Below are 21,011 nucleotides of genomic sequence, written 5' to 3' on the forward strand. Positions count from 1 at the left end.
TAAGCTCAGTCACCAGTATATACTGTATGGTTAGTGGCTCAGTTTATTCCATATCTTCCTCTGCCGGATATCCTGCCGCATCATCCCATTTATGTATCGATTGTAATCGAAAGCACTTTCAAAGCTTCCCTGGACTATCGGAAAGCTTGTGTGCTGAAGTAATCAAAACAAAACAGAAAAGATAAAAATGGACATACAATTTGACAGCGAGAGCTATTGGAACCGATCCTCGCGAGCCGCCTTCAGCTTCGATGACGAGGACGAGTTGGACATCGTCAGCACAGAGCTTCCTAGCAACAAATGGGAGAACAATGGAATCTTTAGCGACGATACCATTTCCGAGGCGAGTTTCGAAAACAGTCCCGCCCTGAATCATCTCTCGATCAAAGCCATTCTAAGTGAGGAGGCGTTAAAGCTTGTACTTCAAGAGCAAACCCTGGACGAACGCATCATCCCCAAGGGCGTCTCGCCGGACGAGGAGCTGAAGCTATTGCGTCGACAGATCCAGAGCACTCTATACAGTCCCGATTTGGAAGTGACGGCGCAAAAGTTACTGCAGGGAAAGACAGCTCCATTGGAGATGTTCAGGTCGCTGCATGAGAAGCAGCAACTGTTGGACACGCTTCTTTGCAACGGTGGAGGCCATGCAGTAGTCACTGTGCTGCTCTTCCTCAAGCGCACATTGAACGCGGAGCAATTCCACGGCATTCTGAAGCAGCGACCCAAAGCCCTGGAGCAGTATCTCAGCTATTTGCGCGAAAGTGGCGACGTGAGCAGCCACATTGATCTGCTGCAACGTTTTGGCCGCCACCAGGAGGCAGCTCTCAAACAGTTTCAGGCGGCACTGGCCAGCGAAGACGCTGCTACGCGAAAGCAACATCTTCAGCGCCTGATCGATGCGTATGCCAATGCGGGTGTGGGCATTATTCCACTGTACGAGCAAGTTTTTCACGCATCACTGAAGATGCAACTTTTAATGGAAAAGGAGGGTTCGGCTGGCAAGCAGCTGGGCAATCAGCCCACGCCCATCGAGCTGCTCTACGTGTGCTGTCAGCAGAATAACAATTGGAAGGAACAGGACATGCTGAAGCCCATTTCCCCGCAACGCTTTGCCGCCGACCAACAAATCTCGCCGGCCCAATACGAATGGACCGCCCTGAACGAACGAGCCCAGGCCCAGGCGTACGCCGACTTGGAGTGCATCTTCGAGCGTGTGCCCACCTGGCATCCCCTGAAGTCCAAACAGTTTCACATTAGTTTTGACCTGACGCTGGCCGTGGTGCGTCTGTATGAACTGCACGCCCCGTCCACAGTGCTACAGCTGTTCCTCTCCAAAATGGGCAATAGCGGCGAAAAATTAGCCCTGGCGCAGAAGGTGAAATGCATCAAGGCCGTGATAGATGCCATGGCGGGGCTTAAGCAGCAGCAGGAACTGAAGCAGCTCAGGGAGACGCTGCCGGAACGCTCCGAGGAGCAGTTCTACTGTGAGAATGCACTGAAGACGCTGCAGAGCAAGCGCTGGACCACAGACAACATAAAGCTCAAGCTGTGAAAGGGATTTCTCCCTATTCCTTTGACTTGTATATAAACGTATTTTTTATTGTTAATCATATATATGTATGTATGTATGTATATGGGTGTATATAATTATTTTAATTCTACTTTTTTGTTTTATTAAATAATTGCAAATCACAAGCTGAATATCGAATAAAACATAACAAAAAGGTAAGGGTTTGTATCCTGCAGCCAGCCTGCAGCCTCCTCCACGATCTGTGAGCTCTTTGGGAGGATTATCATTATCATGTATGTGGCCGAGAATTTCTTTGCGTCCTTTTGTTTTGTTTTTTTTTTTTAAATAATTTATTGATTAAACAGAAATAAAAACGGGGGGGCGAAGCCAATTGCAAACAAAGCATTACAAAAAATTCGATTCTTTAAACAATTTGTTTGTCTTAATTATGTTTTTGTTTGGTTTTTTTTTTTTTTTTTTTTTTAAATAACAGTTGCCTGTAAAAAGCATTTGATTTTTGATGATGATTCTGTATATAAATAACCGCAAACAACAATTATGTGGTATAATAATTACGCGTAAACATTTATGGGGTAGATGGGGGGGAGTATAGGCATAAGGGGGGTGTATTAAGTTTGGGTATGAAGTTGCACAACAAACAAAAAACCTAAAACACGACGAGACATGTGCCAAACCCAGCAGCTGTCAGAGCAGCAGCAGGAGCAGTGGGCCAATGCTAATTGCCAGCCGACGCCTCACAGTCCGAGTAGCTGAGCAGGCGCTGGCACAGAATCGTCTTGAACTTCACCGTAAAGCTATCGAATATGACATCCGTATCCTGCAGCAGCTGCTGCTGCCCGGCGGAGGGCACTGCCGGGTTGTTGTCTGCCGCAGCCGCAATCAGCAGCTTGAACTTCTGATTGAGATTCTGCTCCAGGGCCGAGTTGTTGTTGTTAAAGTAGAACACGTAGGCCAGCTCCAGCAGATAGTAGTCGAGATCGGCCATAAAGTAACGCTCGCACTCGAGCATATCGAACTTGTGCTCCAGGAAATGCAAGCACATGTGATAGATGAGATGCTTGAGATCGGATCGCCGCAGCGGCACGTAGCCCGTGTCCTTGCTGAAGTACTCAAACAGCTTGAGGGTGCGCTGGGCACTGTCGCAGCTCTGCATGCACAGCCGGAAGGCCTCCACAAACCTAAAGTTGAGCATGCAGATCCTAATGCGATACTCGTTCCGATGCGGACGGGCGCACTCCCCGATCTTGTCGGGATTATACAGCCCGTGGAAGGCATACAGGCAGTAGTGTATATAATGCCGAAGCTGCTGCAGGGCCGTACCGCCCAGCGTGCCCACCGAACTCGCCGTGAAGGTGCTGACATCGTCATCGCACCCCAAAAGCGCCGCTGCATTGGTTTGCATTCCCCCCGGCATTTGTTCCGCCAGCGGAGCATAGCTCTGCTCTTCGGGCGAATAGTCCATGTCCAGTGAGCTGTTTGCATCGGTTTGCATCAGCGGCGGTGCGGCGTACGAGAAGCTGGCATCGTTCTGGCTCAGATTCTCCAGGCTGCTAAGCAGATCATCCGAATCCTGGCCAGTGGCCGCCTGCTCCGTACTGCTCTTGTAGATGGGTGTGCCTACTGGAGTAGCGCTGATCGAAGCTTATGTTCGCTGGCTGCAAGAAGTGTGGCTGATATGGCGGCATGACCTTCAAGTACCTAACTGGATCCTGGTCCAGACGAATGCGTGGCCTTGGCAAATTGATCTCCACGGGAGCCTCCACGCACTGGCTCTCGAAGCGCATCAATCGCTTTGTCGTTGGCAGGCACACAACACGCTGTCGCATTCGCTCCAGGCTGGCTCCCTGATCCCTGCCACACTGGCCATTGGAGTTGCCGCCAAAGGCGCGCACAATGTGATCGGTGGTCATGACCAGAGTGAAGTCGGCACCGCAATCCACATACATGGGCCGCTCAATGCTATCGATGGGCGAGGGCTTTAGTACAGCCCGCCGATCCTTGTCCTCAGTGCCCAGCTGATGTTCAAGGTTTTTGCCCCACGTATAGAGCGTGCACGTGGACGAGATCAAAGCAAAATGAAACAGTCCACTGGAGATCTACAAGCAGAAAACACATAAATCCCCATGATCACGATAGAAAAGAGACCCGCATTTGCACACACCTGTAGAGTTTGTCCTGCCACCTCACTGGTATCCACCAGATGCGGCGTCATATGCTCGGTGGGATCAGGTTCGGTGGCAGGTGCCAGTGCCGATGCCACTGGCGGTGCGGTCGGTTTTTCCTTTTCCGCCTCACACTTTGAGCCAAGACTTTCGCTACCGTCTGATGGCGCCGCCTCATTATCCACTTGAGAATTTTTGGTCTCGTTGGCTGTCACCTTTGGTGTGGCACCGGCCACCACGGCCGCGTACGATGTGGTTGGCTCCACCAATGTACTGCTGGTGTTGCTGCTGCTGGGTCTTGGCAGCAGTGTAGCCTCCAGTTGCCTGCTCAACAGCTCGCGCTGATGGTTCTCCTCCAGCTTTTGCTTGGCATTGGCGCGTCGTTTGATTTGGTTGGCCAGGCGCAAGGCCTGCGGCGAGCTGCCCCAAGTGTACAGCCGCTCCTGATCGTCTACAGCTAACTGCACACACAAAATCAGAGTCAGTAAACATTAGAGTCAGTAAACATGAATGAAATTTAATTTTGTGCCACTTACGTTGGTAAAAAATTTGGTGTGTATCAGTCTTAGGCTGCTGCCACCCGTCTCCAGGCGCACGGGCAGGTTCACCTTTGTTTCGCACCCCAGCTCGCTATTGCCAGTGCCCAGCTGGCCAAAGTGATTCGAGCCGAAGACAAAGAGCTCGGTGCTGTAATTGTTAGCCTCCATGTAGCTATTGCTCGCCTGGCACATCACAAGACTGTGCGCATGGCCCAGGGATATTTGTAAGATTTTCTGCAAAAAATTAACAATACATAATATCAGCAAAGTATTAATGAGTGCGGCAGAGACGAACCTTATACTTGAAGAAGCTGACTAGTTGTGGTGTGGCAATATTCTCGCAGCTGCCCTGCCCCAGCTGCCCATAGACGCCCCATCTGCAAAAGAGATGGCGAGAGGTATAAGTAAAATTGAAATTGCATTCATTTCGCGCGCGGGGTACTGGGGCACTCTTTTTGGAGTCTATCATTCGCCTCGCCTCAAGCCTCGACTTGTGCTCGTTGAGAGAGGCACGCGCCCTCTGTCAACAGGGCTTTTGGGTGCGGTGCCTCATGCAACATCTTGGTTGTTATTGTTTAGTCTTTGCTGAAACCTACCCCCACATATAGAGCTTGCCATCGGCCACTGCTGCATTATGATATTGGCCCGCCTCGAGCATTGTTATATTCATGCCATCCAAGGCTGTCACCAGCATCGGCTGCAGAGCCATCTGCATGTGACGGCCAATGCCCAGCTGGCAGAGACTGTTGTTGCCCACAGAGTACAGCTGCAAGAGATCAAAAGTATGAATAAATATGCTCTGCGCTGTGGGATTGCTGTTGGTTAGGCTTACCCCATTGTTGGTTAAAATAAGCGTGTGCTGGCGTCCACATTTGATGGCATGCACCTGCAAATTGAGCTGGGAGAGTAGTTCCAATGTTTTGACGGCATGCGCTGGCTCGGGAGGCTCTGCAATGCAAGGGAGAGAACTACTGAAGAAATGCGAGGCCAGACATGTGTTTAAGGCCAACTTACCTGTGGACTTTTGAGCACTAAAGTAGCTGGGTATGCCACTGGAGCCCCAGAAGTAGGCAATGCCATCCACAACACAGGCACAGTATGCACAACCAGCTGAGATCGGTTTAAAGCGTGAGGATTCAATGGCAAACTGCAAGGAATTGTTATTATGGGCATGCCCAAAACAGAGAGAAATATCGTGTTGGGGTCTTGCCTGATTGTCTTCATAGTTAATGCGGAAATTGGATAGAGCATTCACCAGCGAATCGTGCTTGACCCGCTGCGACTCCATGTGTATGAGCACGGCCAGATAGGTCTCAATTAGGCTCTTGCAAAACTCAAATAGATGGGGACTGTTGTTATCGTTGGAGTTGGCGCCGCAGCCGCTGTTGTGCGAGACGATCGGTCGCAGCGCTGGCGAGAATGGATTCAGTTGCCTTGAGAGACGCTGCAGCACACAGGGCCGTACATGATCGAGCTTCTCTTGGATGAAGGCAAAGTAGTCCATGGACACATGCGGCAAGTAGGTGATTGTCTCCATGAATATGCTCTCGCTTAGGTTGTACAGGCAGACATTGAGCTCGTTGTACCAGCCAAACTCCTGGGCCACCACGCTGATCAGCGCATTGAACGTATCCAGGCAGACGCCACGCGTCTTGGCCAATATGATGGCCGATGAGAAGAGTCCGCTCTGGCAGAGCACAATGCTCGTCATGTTTGTGTGATATTTGCTATTGGTCACCAGAAAGTTCCTGCAACAGACAGCCAGAAAGTTAAGTTATACTATCCTCGATTGAATGGAAATCAAAAACGCTTACCACAGGGGCATATAGTTCTTATCATTGACTGCCTTCTCGGCCAGCGTTATGAGCAGCAGATTGGCCAAATGAAACTGCGATGAGGGTGACATTTGCAGCGCACTGATGGACTCATCCACGCCATAGCAGTAGTCGCTGCAGGAGGCCCCACTGTTGACCACGCCCTGTTCTCGCTTCTGTGGCAAAACCATACGCACATCTTCCGAGTGGCGGTAGGTGATGTCCCCCAGCATGCCCTTCAGCAGTGCATGTCCCACGTGCCGTGACCTCAACAGATATGTGGACTTCAGGGCCATGGCACTCAGCTGCATCAGGGCATACGTGTGGCCGTACATGGCCAGCTTGAGGGCTGTGCGTATGGGTTTCACCCGAGCCACATTGTAGGTGAGCAGCGCCTGTGTAATCTTTTTGCGGCGCAACAAATAGTCGCCGGCAAACTCGATGCACAGCTCGAACGATAGGTCAAAGGTGTTGCAAAAGTCGCGGCATTGATTCCATTCGCTCTGCAGAGCGGCATCCAAGAACAACTCGAAAGGCTCCTTCCTGCAAGGACCAAAAGGCTTATACATCCAGCAAATGCACCTATTCCGCACCTTACCTTAGCTGTATGGTGTAGACATTCTTGTTGGTAATCACATAGCTGGGATCGTAGTTGATTTTGGGGAATTCTGACTGCATTATCTCCATTTGTCGCAGCGAAAACTCGCTGCTCAGATCGGCCGTATCGTAAAAGTGTATATAGTCCATGGGCGTGTGAATATCCTTGATTTCGAATGCCTTGGCCTTCTCCTCTTTGGTTAGGGCCTCTGGCTGGCCGGCGGGTTGGCGATATTGCGCCATCTGATACAAGTGCAGCACAGTTTCATGCTCAAAGCGAAAGAGTCCAATCTGTGCCAGCGTGTTGAAGCGCTGTCGAAGGAGGCAGATGAAATATGCGAGTATAAACGAAGATATCGTACAAAACTTACATCTTCGTCTGAGGTATGCATTGAGGCCATGGCGCTGCTGATCACACTGACCGCATTGATGGCATTGCTGGGCATCTCGCTCTGGTCTATGCTGGATGTGGCAGTAGTTGTTGCACTTGTTGTATCGCTCTTGTGTGCACTAGTCTCCCTCTCGCCCTGCTGCTCCAGCTTCTCGGTGTCCGCATCGCGATTCTCCTTGTCCGTATTGGCAACCAGCGGCTCCTCCAGGGACGAGGCTGCCGTCGATATGGCCGAATCGCTGCGACTGTGCAGATCCACATAGTTGATGCCATAGAGTATGTTCGAACTGATGAGTATTTCCTGGGTGTGCTTGGGTATCTTGTAGACAAACAGCGGCTTCAGGCTAATGTCAATGCTGTGCACCGTGAGGCTGTGACTATTGCTGTGCAGCGCACTCAACAGAAAAGTGCTCCGCAGATTCTGGATGGTGTAGAACGATCCTGTGGTGTTGCCCAGCGGCTCTGGGGTCACCGAGGGTGAGTCCATAATGGCAAACGAGCCCAGATTTGAGTCTGGCATTACTAAAACAAAACAAGGGATACGCATAAAGATGAGTCTGAGTCTGAGTGAAATATGTGGGGAAATAGTGTAACTAATTGGCAGGTCTACGGCAGTCTGTTGAGTGTGAGAGACTCACCGCAGAAGCGACGCCTCAATAGATGCAACAGTTCTCTCAAAACTGCACACCAATCGAAAAAAAAAACAAATATATAAAATACACACAAATTGCATAATTAAAAAATGAACAAGGAACAACATTCAGGCAGGTCAGAGCGGGACAGGGCAAAGAGTTTTCAATTGGGATGTTTGTTTGCTTACGCACATTCATCGAACTTTTGCCGCTGATCGGAGAGCCTCATTTTGATGGCGTGCAGCTTCTTCGATCCGAGACTCTTGAGCGAGGCGAGACGGGCTCTTGTCGCTGGCAGTATACCATCGATGCTGTTGCCAGCTGTGGGCAGCTGTTGCTGATGAAAGCGTACGCCCATGTTCTCGCTGGACTGGCGGGCCAGAGCTTCGCTGTAGGATGGTGGGGCTGGCGGTGGCTGCATTTCCGCAGCTCTAGAATCACCTGGCACCGGGACGGTAGACGGTACATCTGTGGGCACTGTTGGTGCCTGAAAGCTGGGCGGAACATCCTCGGCGCTAGATGGCGGCGCAAATACATCCTCTTCCAGCTGGCTGCTGTCCGAGGCCGGATCGGAGCTGTTGCTTTGTCGAGGACCCGCCGCCATACCAGCACTATGACTATGATGTTTCCCCTGCACAGACATGACAATCTGCCAGGCGCCCTCACGTGTTGTCGGTGAGCTATCCCCTGGATAAACGTACATGATAGCCTTTTGCTCCAGCAGCAGTTTGTACTGCTCCTTCAGGGAGGAGGTGATCTGAGGGGGCGCACAGATTAGTCAAATTTAATCACAAAACAATTTTCGGAGCTTACCAGCAACATTACTCCATCGTAGGTTTTGTCCTTGCAGATAACTAGACGCATCACAGATCCATTTTCGATTGCGGTGCTGGCAATCATGGGACAGTTGGGACTCAGGCCAACAAAGCAGATGGAGCCATCCGAGTAGCCAATAATGGCCCTGTTCAGGCCATGGTTGGTCTTCCACCACACCACCGAAAGGGGATACGGGCAGGTCTTGGACGCCATGAAGGAAGCTGCCATCACCTGGCTATTGCCAGTGGCATCAAACTGTGGCTGGACGGGCTGCGGCTGTTGTTGCTGCACTTCGGCCGGATCCTGTTCGATATTTTTGACCATCATATGATCGGGCAGTTCGTGACCCAAGGGCTCGGCATCTGCGTTTTCGTCCTGCAGCTGTAGAACATTGGCCAACTTCTCGGCCAATTGCTCCTCCTCTTGGTTGCTCCCACCTGGGGCGGCGGCGGCGGCTGCTGCTGTTGCTCATTCGATGCCGTTGAATGATTGGGGCACTTCTTGGAGTTGGGACACTCGTGGGGGCCAACAAATGGTATTATATAGGATGTCACCTGTGTGGTGCTGTACAGTGAACAGGCGGCCAGCACATTCGTCTTGTCCACCAGCGCCAGGGCGGGCACAATGTGCAGCGTATTGTCAAAACCTGTTGATATATGTATTTGAGAGCAGAGTTGAGTAACATTTGGATCGATTCACATCCCCATTGGAGGAGGAGGAGGCTCCACTCCAGAATCATTAAATCAAAACAAAATACGCAAAAGAAAATCAATAATCACACACCGAGCACCACCCCTACCTCCACCCCCATGCCAGGCACGACACCATCCAGGGTACTTACATAGCACCAGCAGCCAAATGCCCGCAGGATCGAAGCACACGTCGTGGATGACACGGTGTCGAAACCAGGATATCATCTTGACCACCTCCTGCCCAGCCGCGCTGATATAACGCAGCACAATCTCATTTTCCTCGCTGACAATCGCCAGCAGTTGCTTTTCATCAAAACCTGCAGTGACGGCCGACAGTTTGCAGCTGAGATTTGTAATAAGTGGACGAAGCTCGAACACACTCAGCTCCTTGAGCTCTGCGTGCCCCGCCATCACTTGACTTGAGGTTTTTGCGGTCGCAGTGCAAATAGTTTTTTCTGCTGATATTTAACTACTTAATTTTTGTTGGTTATCGTTATCGATGGAAGAACAAGGAAACTATCGAAAAGAAATAATTAAACTATCGCAGAAGCTGGCCAGAGTGTCAAAAAAGGTGCAAAGGGCAGCGCCAGTAGTTCCAAAGCAACTCTACAATCGAAATTAACGGCGCCAAGCGGCGTCGGAGCGTCGCATTTTCTCGATCAAGGCGTCTCTGCTATCAAGTCAACTTCCATTGGAAATTGGAACGGAGAGAAGTGACGGGAGGAAAATACAATTGAATATAAAATATAATAATAATGGAATCGCGCTTGCCAAAACCGTCGACCATAAAGCGGCCCATGATGCCGGTGAAAAGTATACTGCCCACAGATCGAATCAAAGCCGGCGGTGCGGGCGCCTTCAGTGCAAACCAAACCTACTGTGGAAACTTGCTGGCACCGCTCTCCCGAGATATTAACAATTTGCAGGACATGGATCGTCGCAGGGGTAAGTGTGGGCTTAAAGCATTGCCAGAGACCATCACCGCAACCTTTGTCGTATTGCATCTATGTATAGGTCGAGCTGCCTCGCCGGAGCCTACCAAAATATCAAACCAAAATCGCGCCAAATTGAGACGAAGTCGCTCGGCCTGCGACATCAACGAGATGCGCCAGAATAACAAACGCCCGGCGGCACAGCCAGCATTGGCGAGCATTCCCAGCAAAGTCTCGCGCTTTGGCAACACAAATGTGGCCACTGCTCCGGCCCCAGGTCAGCGTTTGGGTCGACAGGCTGGAAATACAACAACGACAGCGCCAGCTTCCACTGTAACCAAGCGACCGATAGCCTCTCGTCCTTTACCCAGAGCAGCAACTACAGCCACAGCCACAGCCTCTGCCACAGCTACCAAAACAAAGCCGGCAACCAGCGGTGTCGGTGCAGCTGCAAAGCGCATAGCACCGTATGATTTCAAGGCTCGATTCCATGATCTGCTGGACAAGCACAAGGTGCTCAAAACAAAGTACGAGAAGCAAGTGGAGGATATGGGAGAACTAGAGTCTCTGCCCACCCAGCTCGAGGAGACGCAGACGAAGCTAATCGAAACCGAGTCTTCCCTGAAAAATATGCAGACAGACAACGACTGTCTGCAAAGGCAAGTGAAGCAACAGACCAAGAACATTGAAACGATTACAACCTCGCTGGGCAGGACAAAAGAAGAGCTGTCGGAGCTGAAGGAAAATCATAAGGTGAACCACATTAAAGCGCATTTATTTTCGCTTGCAATTCTATATCGAATCTTTTTTCATTGCAGCAAATAAAGATGGAACACGATAGCCTAACCAAGGAGGTGTTGCAACTGCGGCAGCGCACCGAAGATCTGATGCGCAGCAACGAGCAACAAGCATCGGAACTGGAGACCTGCAAGGAGCAGCTGTTCCAATCTAATATGGAGCGGAAAGAGCTGCACAACTTAGTCATGGATCTGCGCGGAAATATACGCGTATTTTGTCGAATACGTCCGCCACTTGCCTCCGAGCTGGAACGCAATCGCTGCACTTGGATATTCCATGATGAAACCACAGTCGAGCTGCAGAGCATCGATAGCCAGGCCAAGAACAAGATGGGCCAGCAAATCTTCTCGTTCGACCAGGTGTTCCATCCTCAGTCGACGCAAACGGATATTTTTGAGATGGTGTCGCCGCTCATTCAATCCGCGCTCGACGGCTACAACATCTGCATATTTGCCTATGGCCAGACGGGCAGTGGCAAGACCTATACCATGGATGGTGTGCAGGACGAGGTGGGCGTGATTCCACGCACCGTAGATCTGCTCTTCGACTCCATAAAGGGGTATCGCAACTTGGGCTGGGAGTATGAGATTAAGGCCACCTTCTTGGAGATCTACAACGAAGTGCTGTACGATCTGCTGAGCAACGAGCAGAAGGATATGGAAATTCGCATGGCGAAGAACAACAAGAACGACATTTATGTGTCCAACATAACCGAAGAGACTGTGGCCGATCCCCACCATCTGCGCCAGCTTATGCTGATGGCCAGACAGAATCGCGCCACAGCATCCACGGCGGGCAACGAGCGGTCCTCGCGATCGCATGCCGTGACCAAACTTCAGCTGATAGGCCGACATGCAGAGAAACAGGAGGTATCGGTGGGCTCCATCAATCTGGTTGACTTGGCCGGCTCTGAGTCGCCAAAGACCAGCATACGCATGACCGAAACGAAAAGTATCAATCGTTCGCTCTCCGAGCTGACGAACGTCATTTTGGCTCTACTACAAAAGCAGGACCACATTCCCTATCGCAATTCAAAGCTTACGCATCTACTGATGCCCTCGCTGGGTGGTAACTCCAAGACGCTGATGTTTATCAATGTTTCGCCCTTCCAGGACTGCTTCCAAGAGTCTGTCAAGTCTTTGCGTTTCGCTGCCTCCGTTCATTCCTGCAAAATACCAAAGGCAAAGCGCAATCGTTACATGGCACTCAACAACAGCTCCTTGAGCTCCAGCGCCAGCAGCAGCAGCATGAGCAATAGCTTTGATAAATAGGCGACTCGTTTTTGTTTTCTGTTTGTTCTGAAAGTTTGTATATTCTCTCTCTTCTACAGGCCTCACATGCACACGCATTCCAAAACATTATTTACCACCCAACAATTCTGTTATCGCTTAAGTTATGTGTTTACTTTTAGTCGAAAATAAACTAATCAAGTGAGGAAAGTTACTTCGGATTCATACGCCCACCGCCTCCCGCACCTTGCGGGGAATTTTGTAAACCAGCTCCGAGTGGTTCTCGCCCACGCTGGCCAGCACGCCTTGTTGATTCACGTGCTCCACATTTGCATTGTAGGCATAGTGCTTGCCATTGATGTCGGTGAGGAAGCCGCCCTGTGCCTCAAGCACGGCTTCGGGTGCGCAAGTGTCCCATTTCTTGCATCCCGGTGTGGCAAAAACATAGGCATGAGCCTTGCCCTCTAGTAGCTGCAACACCTTGAATCCAGCGCCGCCCACTTTGAGAATTTTGGTGGCCGGAAATGCATTGAGCGCCTGCTGGTGCAGGGCATTGGAATGCGATCGTGTGGTGGTTATGATGAACTCTCCGGGCGGGGCCAGCGAATGTGTGAATCCGCCCGTGCCCAGACCCTTGAGTCCCCAAATGGTCCGACCCAGCTCACCATCGGGCTGCTGGTAAAAAGGCTGATGAATGATTCCGCCCACCGCTGCATCTTTGATGGCTATACCAATTAGTACAGTGACATGTTCCACGTATCCTTAATGGGGGAAAAATGTTGGCAAGTGAGTTGAGTTTCGTCAAGTCTACGGTGTCCAACTTACCCTGTGTATATTCAGCAGTTCCATCCAGTGGATCTACCCAGATCACAAAATCTTCGGGTTTTGCATCACGCCACTCGGCCGGACAGCTTTCCTGAAGAAACGTTTCATCCGAATCTTCCACCAGCCAATCATCGCACACATTTAAGTCGGACCCACCTTCCTCGCCAATGATCTTTACGCTGGGAAACTTCTTCGCCAGCGAGGCAATGATGCAGCGCTGTGCGGATCGATCAGCCTCAGTTTGGGGATCGTTTTTTCCCTTGTCGACGATTCCCAGGTCTCCCTGTTTCAACACGTCCCTAATGATGCCACCAGCTCGTTTGGCTGTCTGTATGGAAGACGCCATAATTCTCATAATAACCGGAGCAGTCGAAGCCATGTTTCTGTACTTTTTTTCTTGTATTTGGAATGCGTCTAAATGATGCTTGTGTGAAAGTACAACAGCTGTTTAACCATTGTATTTACCGATATTTTAGGTAGTTCATTTTACTGAACAAGTTCGATTGTTCATTTTTGATTCAGTGAACTAAATCTTTTTTTAGTTTATTAATTTTTGTTCTTAGTTCAATTTTAATTTCTATGTGTAAGTAATACACCACAATTTATGTACGTTTTAACTTCGTAATTTAAATTGCCAGCTCAAACATAGCGAACACAATGGACTAAAAGCATTAACAAAAATGAACAGTTCAGTTCGTTCACATCTCAGTGAATAGTTCCTTTTTGTTCGTAGTTCATGAACGAACCAACACTACTGAAGAAGACCTTTGTACCAGCCCCTCAAAATCAAGAGTATATATCTGCTGAAGTTTTAATTATTTCATCCATATATATATATAAATATTTTAGAAGAAAATGGCCCGTGTTTTGGTTGGAGTTAAGCGTGTGATCGACTATGCTGTCAAGGTAAACCGAGAAATAGCCTGTTGCATCTTCTTCTTATCACTTGTTGCGTTTTGCGTAATCGGAAGAATTAAACTTAATTAAACTATTCATTATCATTGTCATTATCAAATGTGGCCATCTGCAGGTCCGCGTCAAGCCCGACAAGACTGGCGTTGTCACCCAGGGTGTAAAGCACTCGATGAATCCCTTTGATGAGATTGCCGTCGAGGAGGCCGTGAAGATGAAGGAGAAGAAGCTGGCCACTGAGGTCATTGCCGTGTCCGTGGGTCCAGCTCAGTCGGCGGAGGTTATACGCACCGCCATGGCCATGGGCGCTGATCGGGGAGTTCATGTGGATGTGCCTCAGGCCGAGTACGAGCTGCTGCAGCCCATCCATATTTCGAAGATTCTTGCCAAGCTGGCGCTGGATGAGAAGGCGGATCTGGTGATTCTTGGCAAGCAGGCCATCGACGATGACGCCAATCAGACAGCCCAGATGACCGCCGCCGTGTTGGACTGGCCTCAGGGCACCTTCTGCAACAAGATCGAGAAGACGGACGCTGGCCTGACCATCACACGTGAAATCGATGGCGGCCTGGAGACAATCAAAACCAAGATACCGGCCGTACTGAGCGCTGACTTGCGCCTGAACACGCCACGCTATGCCACGTTACCCAACATCATGAAGGCCAAGAAGAAGCCACTGAAAAAGGTCACGGCCAAAGATTTGGGTGTTGATACCACGCCACGCATTGAGATTATCTCCGTAGAGGATCCCCCAGTGCGCCAGGCAGGAGCCACCGTGGCCGATGTCGACGCCTTGGTGGCCAAACTGAAGGAGGGGGGCCACATCTAAACGAAATTGTGAGCAAAATTTTAACCGTTTTTAGTTGAAAAAAAAAAAAAATCAGAAATGTGCATTTATCTAACCTCTGAGGTAGATCGGCAGACAGGCTTTAAAAATGCTATCCTCCCCCTCCCTCCCCCCAAGCGTCCTGATCGTAGTGCGTTAAGTAATATCAAATTTTAAATTTATTTCCATTGTGTCCCAGCTCTAAGAATAAAGTGATTGTAAGCTCTGAATGTAAAGCGATTGACAGACAGAGAGGGCAGGGTCAAGTCAACTCATCGACTCGTCTCGACTATTTTCCAAAAACTCCTTTTCAGGAAAATCTCGCTCAACTTGAGGCGGCCCAAAAATGTGGATCCAACGCCTAGCCCGATATGGCACTCCCCAATGGTAAATTCTATTGTTTTTTGTTGTTGTTTATTAGCAGTTCCACATAAAAGGAAAACATTAGCTAATGCACTTTTTATAGAGAGAGAGTATAAATTGTACATAAAGATATAAAAACATATACGTATATAAAGTTCTTAACTAAATGCTAAAATCTTGTTGTTTAATTGGACGATTACGACAGACACATACATTAATGCTTCGATTAAACATACAGACGAGTATTTATGCGTATAACTATTTGTAAAAAAATATTAAAAGGGGCTATTCGACCCACTTGATAAATTTAGAAGGGCAAGAGAGTTGTCAATCCGATGGTAATAAATGCTAGTTAAAAGATATATTCGGCATAATACCGACAGAAAATATCCCTGGTTATGGGAAGAAGAAAATTAAGTAGAAAATTGTTCTTGCAGTACAGTTTCGGCGTTACTGTAATTACCCCACCCGTCCGCGTATCACACACCCCGCCTTTGCCTTAGCCAACCCATAAACCAGACCATTAGCCATCAAACCCGTCCGGCGGGCACCATTTGCTTATCGCTGAAACGCAAAATGCGCGTTAGCATCGTGGTAACGCAGGGGATTTGCTTCTGCTGGTGCATTTCGGGTGTATCGGGGGTGCATGACTCAAAGTCAACGGCAACACGCTGCGAGACGAAGGTCAGCAGCGTTAAGATATCCAGGCGCTTGCCATTGGCAGCCAGTTCAGCGCACAGGCTCTGCATGAACCAGCTGCCCCGGGTGGTGTTGCGCCACGAGTAGAAGCCCGGAACGGTCGAGTAGGCAATGAGAAAGTCGGCATGGACGGGTATCTTGTAGCTCATGGATGAGTCGCCATCAGTTTCGGTATGTCCTCGCTGCATTGTCACGCCCGTGTCCAAGCGGTCGCCCTGGCAGGCCTGGATGAAGAACAGCTTCGGCTTGCCAGCCAGCGAGGGGCAGTGATTGGCCGTGAAGAAACTCCAGATGTTCTCCAGCTTGTACTGGGTGTCCTTGGCATAGATGTAGCCCATCTCTCCGTGCGATAGAATCGCCACCAAAATGCAGTCGCTATCGCCGTGATTCTGCGAGGCGGCCAATTCAATTGTTTTCACAATGTCCTGGTAGCGACAGTCCTTGTAAACGGTCACCTCAAAGTCGAGCTGTTTCAACACTCGCGTCAGATTCTCACAGTCCACATTGGTGCCAGCGCGCGACTTCAAAGTGGGCACGTCGAAGTGCTCATGGTTGAAGATCACGGCCATGCCGCGATTTTTGTGTCGCATATTGTACTCTGCGGCATGCCGATCCGTCACCATTTTGGCAACATTTTTGCCATAGCTCGAAGAAGGCGATCTATAGCCATTGGCCAGCTGTCCAATGGCTCCGCTACCGTAGGTGTTGTTGTGGCGCGAGGAGCTGGACGCTGCAGTCGCGCTGCCACTGCTGCCACCCACCGAGCCAAAGGCGTCTGTATGGTCGTCCGGGTTCTTTTCCACGTGAATTCCTACCTGATCGGTGGACTCGTTGCTGCTGCTATTGTTTGTGCTTGTGTCGGCCATTGTATTTTCCATCAATTTTCCTTGAGCCTGTGGAATTTTGATGAGTCACAAAGACAACGAAACTGGTTTTCAATATCGGGACGAAGTATCGCGCAACACTTGTACTAATTATCCTAGGCGCGGAAGAAAGTAGGTTTGGAACTTGCAACAAAGAAAACTAGCGAACAATAGAAACAAATTTTTGCTAGTTTGTGGCGGGCGGGTATCGTCTTCAGTTTTTTGTGACCGACCAGTGTGACAGATTCTCAGAAATATACCGAAATATACCTTCTTATGTTCAAAAATACCATAAATATACCGTGGGAAAACAAAGACCTTAACCCACTTAACCACCTCTCTGTTTAAAAAGTTGAACAATTTGAATTAGTCGGCGGAAAATGGTACTGTTTGTCAATTATATTTATAGATAAATTTCAACCATATTTCCAAAAAAAAAATACGATATCTTTTACCTGAACTGTGCTAAAATTATTCAAGTTTAATCATATTGGTGATTTTATTTATATACCCACTTGTTGACAATGGGTTAAACGTTCTCCATCCAATTCCCCGATTTTAATATTCGGTTAAATATTAATAGATAGCTAGGACTCTCAGCATTTAATATATAAATTTATCCGATAGATACATCAATTTTCTACAAGATTGGTTACGTTTTAAGACCTGTTTGTATGTGGTTGTTTATTTCCTTTAATTATTGTCAAAATTCAGTGTTCCAAGCTGATTTTAAACATTGACTAGTTTCTGCATTGATTGGAGCCTGAGATCTCAAACATTTCCTCAATTCTATAATATCATTTTTCACCAAGGGTATCAGAAGGATGCGGAAAAAAGCAATTAGCATGATGAAATTTGTCGAATATTGTGTTGCCGTGTGAAATGGAACTCACACATTTTGAAATTATTGATGACTCAATGATACTTGTATTATTTGCAACCTGTTGATTTCCCCCCATGATTTTCTGGTAATATTTTCTTCATCCCGTAAGGATGAATACATATACCGTTTCACTGCATGGTATAGGAAATTACTCATTTGCGGATGTTTCAACTTGATCTAAAAACCATCAAATGAAACAAGCTCTTTTCGTAGGTTGCTCAGAAGTGTATTATTTGTGGCCCCCACATTTGATATGGTACGTTTCCGATGCAACAACTTAAACGCAGACAACATTAATTCTAATTGCTTTAATAACTTAGTCCAATTTTTTTACAGATACAATATGCTGCAACGGTTTCTAGTCGCTAGCGGAGGCCTTGCTGCTCTCCTTGTCATTGCTGGCAAACTTGTCAGTGAGTTCGTATCTCCAGCGCATGTAGGTCACGCGCATACGATCCCAGACGTTGTCGACCGAGTCCATGGCAGGACGCACATCCAGAAGGGCAAAGCGATAGTCCTTGTCCACAAGTCCCCCGTCGTAGTAGTCAATGACGTAGCGGACATCTTTGCCGCACCGATCCACAATCCAGTCATGACGATCGAAAGGCAGCTCATACCTGGAAAGTGCTTGAACTTAGAAAGCGTATCGGAATGTGAAATGTGAGGAATTAGTTACCCTAACAGGCTGCGGAAACGGGCACGGGGACTGAAGTCCTTGGCCTTGCCGCCAAAGCTTTTTAGGCGCGGATTGCCGCACTCTTTGGCATGCAGGGCCTCCCACTTGAGCACCTCCTGCCAGGCCTGCTCATTGTTGGCGTTGTGTATGCGAATGATATCGCCCATGTCCTTCTGGTCCACGTCCTCCTTCTTCCAGCGCCAACCCTTGCGCAGCATCGCGTTCCAGAACATCTGTTGGCTAGGATACTGCCAGAACTGAGTGCTGCCGTCCTCGGTCACCTTCGGTATCGTTGATGTCTGCCGATCGGTGGGCAGTGCGAACGGCTGTCCTGGTGAGGGCTGTTGATTAGCCGGCGGCATCATATTGAGTGGATTCACATCGCTATTGTCGTGCTGCACGGGGCACTCAGAAGCCTGCTGCTGCATTTTGGGATGTGGGGGCACTGCCGAGGCAGATTTGTTATCGCCACCCTGCTTCTGGTGCATGGGGCACTCTGGTGGCGGTGAGCCACCAGCGGACACGTGCTTGGCATGATCAGCGGGCACACCTTTCGGCGCCTCCATCTGGACGTTGAAGCTAGCGTTGTTACCCATCCTGTAGTTTTATAGAAGAATGAGGGAACAATGAAATCTGTGTCACGGGAAAAATTTGTTTCTTGGTGCGCCAGTTCTCTCAGTTGCGTAACTGTAACCGCTGAAAAATGGCCAGCAGAACGGCGGGCACACCCACACCTACCTAATCCTCTAGCTTATGAGTCTTTGAATTCGATGATTTGTTTTGAAAGTCACTCGCGTTTAAATTTAATTAATATATTTACAGTTCATCGCAGGACAGTTGCAGCGGAGAGTGAAATTCTAAAAGGTTACGCGAAGGGTTGCCAAAGTAATGAAGACGGAATTTAATTCCTTGTCAGGTGTAAGTTTTTAGTAACAGAAAAGTAAGAGCTAATATTCAGAAAAAGTAGAGACTAGTCCGTGTTGACCCACAGCCCGAATCGTTTTGAAATATATTTAAATTATAGATTCAGACGTATAACATTTAATTGGGTGACGCGACAGCCCTGCACATACCTGCATTTAGTGCTGTATAGCTCTGGTGTGCCAAAAACGAGACGTTTTCCAACACCGACCGATATTGTTTTTGGGCAGATCTAAGATATTTTGCTTGAAAAGTGAGTTAATTCAGGGGAAACAGACAATTAAATTGTGCTGCTCAATTGACCAGCCAAAAGCCGTGTATAGCCGGAGAAAAACCGATTGTCTCAGGTCCTACAAACGCCGACTTTAAGGTGAAATTACGGCACAATTCTAATTGCTCCTGTGATGTAACACACCCGACAAAGTGCCACTGGACATATTATTGTTTATATTGAAGTTAATTTCTAAATGTTAATTGTTTTCCCACAGAATGACTGCCGTGTTTCGTGTTGGCCTGGTGCGGCTCGTCAGCCGCGGCGCCACTGCCCCCAACACCCTGCTGCAGGCCCAGACGAACGCCCTGCCCGCCGCCTTCCAGCAAAAGTGCAACATCTCCGGCAAGACGATGCGCGGCGGACCGCGTGTGCCCAAGGCGGCACCGTATCCGTACAAGACCAAGAAGTACAGCGTATTCAATGCGTTCTTCGACAAGACCTCCAAGCGCTTCGATGAGAACTCGAAAGTGATTTGCGTCGAGGGTCCCATTGCCTCGGGCAAAACGAAATTCGCCAAGGAGCTGGCCGAGGAGCTGGACATGCAGTACTATCCGGCCGTGGATTTGGATTTGATCTACATCAATTCATATGGCTATGATATGCGCAAGCTGGATCCCGAGCTACCGCCGAGCTGCCGCAGCTATGACATTCGCAACTTCTGTCTGGATCCCAGTCACGATCTGGCCGCGCAGTTCCAAATCCGCATGTACATGCTTCGCTATTCGCAGTACATCGATGCACTGCAGCACATCTTCTCCACCGGCCAGGGCGTCGTCCTGGAACGCAGTCCCTACTCGGATTTCGTGTTCATGGAGACCATGTTCCGTCAGGGCTATCTGTCGCGTGGCGCCCGCTCCGTCTACAACGAGATTCGTCAGAACACCATTGGAGAGCTGCTGAAGCCGCATTTGGTTATCTACCTGGACCTGCCGGTTGATGCCGTTCAGAAGCAGATTAAGGCACGCAACGTGGACTACGAGCAGCAGTCGAAGGTCTTCAGCGAGGCATATCTGCGTGACATGGAGTCCCTGTTCAAGCAGCAGTATCTCAAGGACATTGCCAACCATGCGGAGCTGCTCATCTACGACTGGTCAGCCGGCGGTGAGACCGAGGTGGTCGTCGAGGATATCGAGCGCATCGACTTCAACCAGTACGAGTCGGATCCGCATAACAAGAAGATGATCGACTGGCGCTTCCCGCTGGAGAGCGAGTGGTCCGAGGCTCGCATCAGGTACTGCCACGAGAAGCCCGATCTGATGAACTACTTCAATGTGCCACGCTTCGACGTGCCCGAGCTGCTGCGCAGTGCCGACGACAGCAAAATCTGGCGTGATGTCTGGTTCAATGTGAGCTCCATCCTTAATTCTCCATCGTTATTCCGTGTCTCAATTTGGTTTGTATTTGTTGTTGCAGGCGCCCGGCATGAAGTTCCGTCCTGGCTACAATGAGGACATGGGTGACACTGGTCTCCTCACCAAGACGAAGGTGGGCATCAACGAGGCCGTCTAGAGGGTTTTTTTTGCAAAGCGTTTGAATTTGAAATCATCTGGCGAAATGTGTTAATTATGTAATAAAACAGTCTAGTAAAATAATGGGAAATGCCCAGCTTGCAACGCTTGCAGGAAAGGAAGGAAGA

At 49.2% G+C, this 21,011-nt stretch overlaps 8 protein-coding genes across 9 annotated transcripts; 4 read left to right on the forward strand and 4 right to left on the reverse strand.

The window, feature by feature from the left end:
* The first annotated feature begins 113 nt into the window (after nucleotides 1–113).
* On the forward strand, nucleotides 114–1,619 carry LOC111067610 (vacuolar protein sorting-associated protein 16B). The gene has a single exon (XM_022356786.2). The coding sequence runs from the start codon at nucleotides 188–190 to the stop codon at nucleotides 1,550–1,552; it is 1,365 nt and encodes a 454-aa protein (XP_022212478.2). The 5' UTR covers nucleotides 114–187; the 3' UTR covers nucleotides 1,553–1,619.
* Nucleotides 1,620–1,634: 15 nt separating this feature from the next.
* On the reverse strand, nucleotides 1,635–9,670 carry LOC111067606. Its single transcript, XM_041593540.1, is given in 16 exon segments — nucleotides 1,635–3,152; nucleotides 3,154–3,627; nucleotides 3,693–4,154; nucleotides 4,230–4,466; nucleotides 4,528–4,609; nucleotides 4,829–4,998; nucleotides 5,065–5,180; nucleotides 5,247–5,379; nucleotides 5,443–5,980; nucleotides 6,047–6,589; nucleotides 6,645–6,955; nucleotides 7,015–7,556; nucleotides 7,859–8,423; nucleotides 8,480–8,912; nucleotides 8,945–9,128; nucleotides 9,324–9,670. Coding segments are annotated over 16 exon segments (5,958 nt in total). The 5' UTR covers nucleotides 9,586–9,670; the 3' UTR covers nucleotides 1,635–2,246.
* Nucleotides 9,671–9,841: 171 nt separating this feature from the next.
* LOC111067607 (protein claret segregational) lies at nucleotides 9,842–12,338 on the forward strand. The gene is made up of 3 exons (XM_022356782.2): nucleotides 9,842–10,119; nucleotides 10,189–10,859; nucleotides 10,925–12,338. The coding sequence occupies exons 1-3, from the start codon at nucleotides 9,930–9,932 to the stop codon at nucleotides 12,173–12,175; spliced, it is 2,112 nt and encodes a 703-aa protein (XP_022212474.2). The 5' UTR covers nucleotides 9,842–9,929; the 3' UTR covers nucleotides 12,176–12,338.
* LOC111067616 (3'(2'),5'-bisphosphate nucleotidase 1) lies at nucleotides 12,190–13,421 on the reverse strand. Its single transcript, XM_022356791.2, has 2 exons — nucleotides 12,959–13,421; nucleotides 12,190–12,894 (listed from the first exon to the last, which is right to left on the reverse strand). The coding sequence occupies exons 1-2, from the start codon at nucleotides 13,335–13,337 to the stop codon at nucleotides 12,356–12,358; spliced, it is 918 nt and encodes a 305-aa protein (XP_022212483.1). The 5' UTR covers nucleotides 13,338–13,421; the 3' UTR covers nucleotides 12,190–12,355.
* A 234-nt stretch (nucleotides 13,422–13,655) lies between these two features.
* Nucleotides 13,656–14,971, forward strand: LOC111067617 (electron transfer flavoprotein subunit beta). Of its 2 annotated transcripts, XM_022356792.2 has the most exons (3): nucleotides 13,656–13,750; nucleotides 13,808–13,864; nucleotides 13,989–14,971. In XM_022356792.2, the coding sequence occupies exons 2-3, from the start codon at nucleotides 13,814–13,816 to the stop codon at nucleotides 14,697–14,699; spliced, it is 762 nt and encodes a 253-aa protein (XP_022212484.2). In that variant the 5' UTR covers nucleotides 13,656–13,750; nucleotides 13,808–13,813; the 3' UTR covers nucleotides 14,700–14,971. The 2 variants fall into 2 exon arrangements, with proteins under 2 accessions (XP_022212484.2, XP_022212485.2); XM_022356793.2 differs by lacking the exon at nucleotides 13,656–13,750 and having other exon boundaries at nucleotides 13,762–13,864.
* Nucleotides 14,972–15,087: 116 nt separating this feature from the next.
* LOC111067614 (caspase) lies at nucleotides 15,088–16,861 on the reverse strand. Its single transcript, XM_022356789.2, has one exon. The coding sequence runs from the start codon at nucleotides 16,634–16,636 to the stop codon at nucleotides 15,590–15,592; it is 1,047 nt and encodes a 348-aa protein (XP_022212481.1). The 5' UTR covers nucleotides 16,637–16,861; the 3' UTR covers nucleotides 15,088–15,589.
* A 936-nt stretch (nucleotides 16,862–17,797) lies between these two features.
* On the reverse strand, nucleotides 17,798–19,120 carry LOC111067673 (holocytochrome c-type synthase). Its single transcript, XM_022356923.2, has 3 exons — nucleotides 18,919–19,120; nucleotides 18,181–18,777; nucleotides 17,798–18,121 (listed from the first exon to the last, which is right to left on the reverse strand). The coding sequence occupies exons 2-3, from the start codon at nucleotides 18,774–18,776 to the stop codon at nucleotides 17,863–17,865; spliced, it is 855 nt and encodes a 284-aa protein (XP_022212615.1). The 5' UTR covers nucleotide 18,777; nucleotides 18,919–19,120; the 3' UTR covers nucleotides 17,798–17,862.
* A 125-nt stretch (nucleotides 19,121–19,245) lies between these two features.
* LOC111067672 (NADH dehydrogenase [ubiquinone] 1 alpha subcomplex subunit 10, mitochondrial) lies at nucleotides 19,246–20,964 on the forward strand. Its single transcript, XM_022356922.2, has 3 exons — nucleotides 19,246–19,354; nucleotides 19,590–20,721; nucleotides 20,789–20,964. The coding sequence occupies exons 2-3, from the start codon at nucleotides 19,591–19,593 to the stop codon at nucleotides 20,882–20,884; spliced, it is 1,227 nt and encodes a 408-aa protein (XP_022212614.1). The 5' UTR covers nucleotides 19,246–19,354; nucleotide 19,590; the 3' UTR covers nucleotides 20,885–20,964.
* The last annotated feature ends 47 nt before the right edge of the window (nucleotides 20,965–21,011 follow it).

Source organism: Drosophila obscura, unplaced genomic scaffold, assembly GCF_018151105.1.
Source record: "Drosophila obscura isolate BZ-5 IFL unplaced genomic scaffold, ASM1815110v1 contig_192, whole genome shotgun sequence".
In the NCBI taxonomy this organism is placed as follows: Eukaryota; Metazoa; Arthropoda; class Insecta; order Diptera; family Drosophilidae; genus Drosophila; species Drosophila obscura.

Excerpts from the sequence above, each read along its gene's own strand:
- LOC111067610 (XM_022356786.2), top strand. The coding sequence starts at position 188 with ATGGACATACAATTTGACAGCGAGAGCTATTGGAACCGATCCTCGCGA.
- LOC111067607 (XM_022356782.2), top strand. The coding sequence starts at position 9,930 with ATGGAATCGCGCTTGCCAAAACCGTCGACCATAAAGCGGCCCATGATG. Across the intron at positions 10,120-10,188 it reads GGACATGGATCGTCGCAGGG|GTCGAGCTGCCTCGCCGGAG; the intron begins GTAAGTGTGGGC and ends ATCTATGTATAG. Across the intron at positions 10,860-10,924 it reads AGCTGAAGGAAAATCATAAG|CAAATAAAGATGGAACACGA; the intron begins GTGAACCACATT and ends TTTTCATTGCAG.
- LOC111067616 (XM_022356791.2), bottom strand. The coding sequence starts at position 13,337 with ATGGCTTCGACTGCTCCGGTTATTATGAGAATTATGGCGTCTTCCATA. Across the intron at positions 12,895-12,958 it reads AACTGCTGAATATACACAGG|GATACGTGGAACATGTCACT; the intron begins GTAAGTTGGACA and ends TCCCCCATTAAG.
- LOC111067617 (XM_022356792.2), top strand. The coding sequence starts at position 13,814 with ATGGCCCGTGTTTTGGTTGGAGTTAAGCGTGTGATCGACTATGCTGTC. Across the intron at positions 13,865-13,988 it reads TGATCGACTATGCTGTCAAG|GTCCGCGTCAAGCCCGACAA; the intron begins GTAAACCGAGAA and ends GGCCATCTGCAG.
- LOC111067614 (XM_022356789.2), bottom strand. The coding sequence starts at position 16,636 with ATGGAAAATACAATGGCCGACACAAGCACAAACAATAGCAGCAGCAAC.
- LOC111067673 (XM_022356923.2), bottom strand. The coding sequence starts at position 18,776 with ATGGGTAACAACGCTAGCTTCAACGTCCAGATGGAGGCGCCGAAAGGT. Across the intron at positions 18,122-18,180 it reads CGTTTCCGCAGCCTGTTAGG|GTATGAGCTGCCTTTCGATC; the intron begins GTAACTAATTCC and ends AGCACTTTCCAG.
- LOC111067672 (XM_022356922.2), top strand. The coding sequence starts at position 19,591 with ATGACTGCCGTGTTTCGTGTTGGCCTGGTGCGGCTCGTCAGCCGCGGC. Across the intron at positions 20,722-20,788 it reads GGCGTGATGTCTGGTTCAAT|GCGCCCGGCATGAAGTTCCG; the intron begins GTGAGCTCCATC and ends TTGTTGTTGCAG.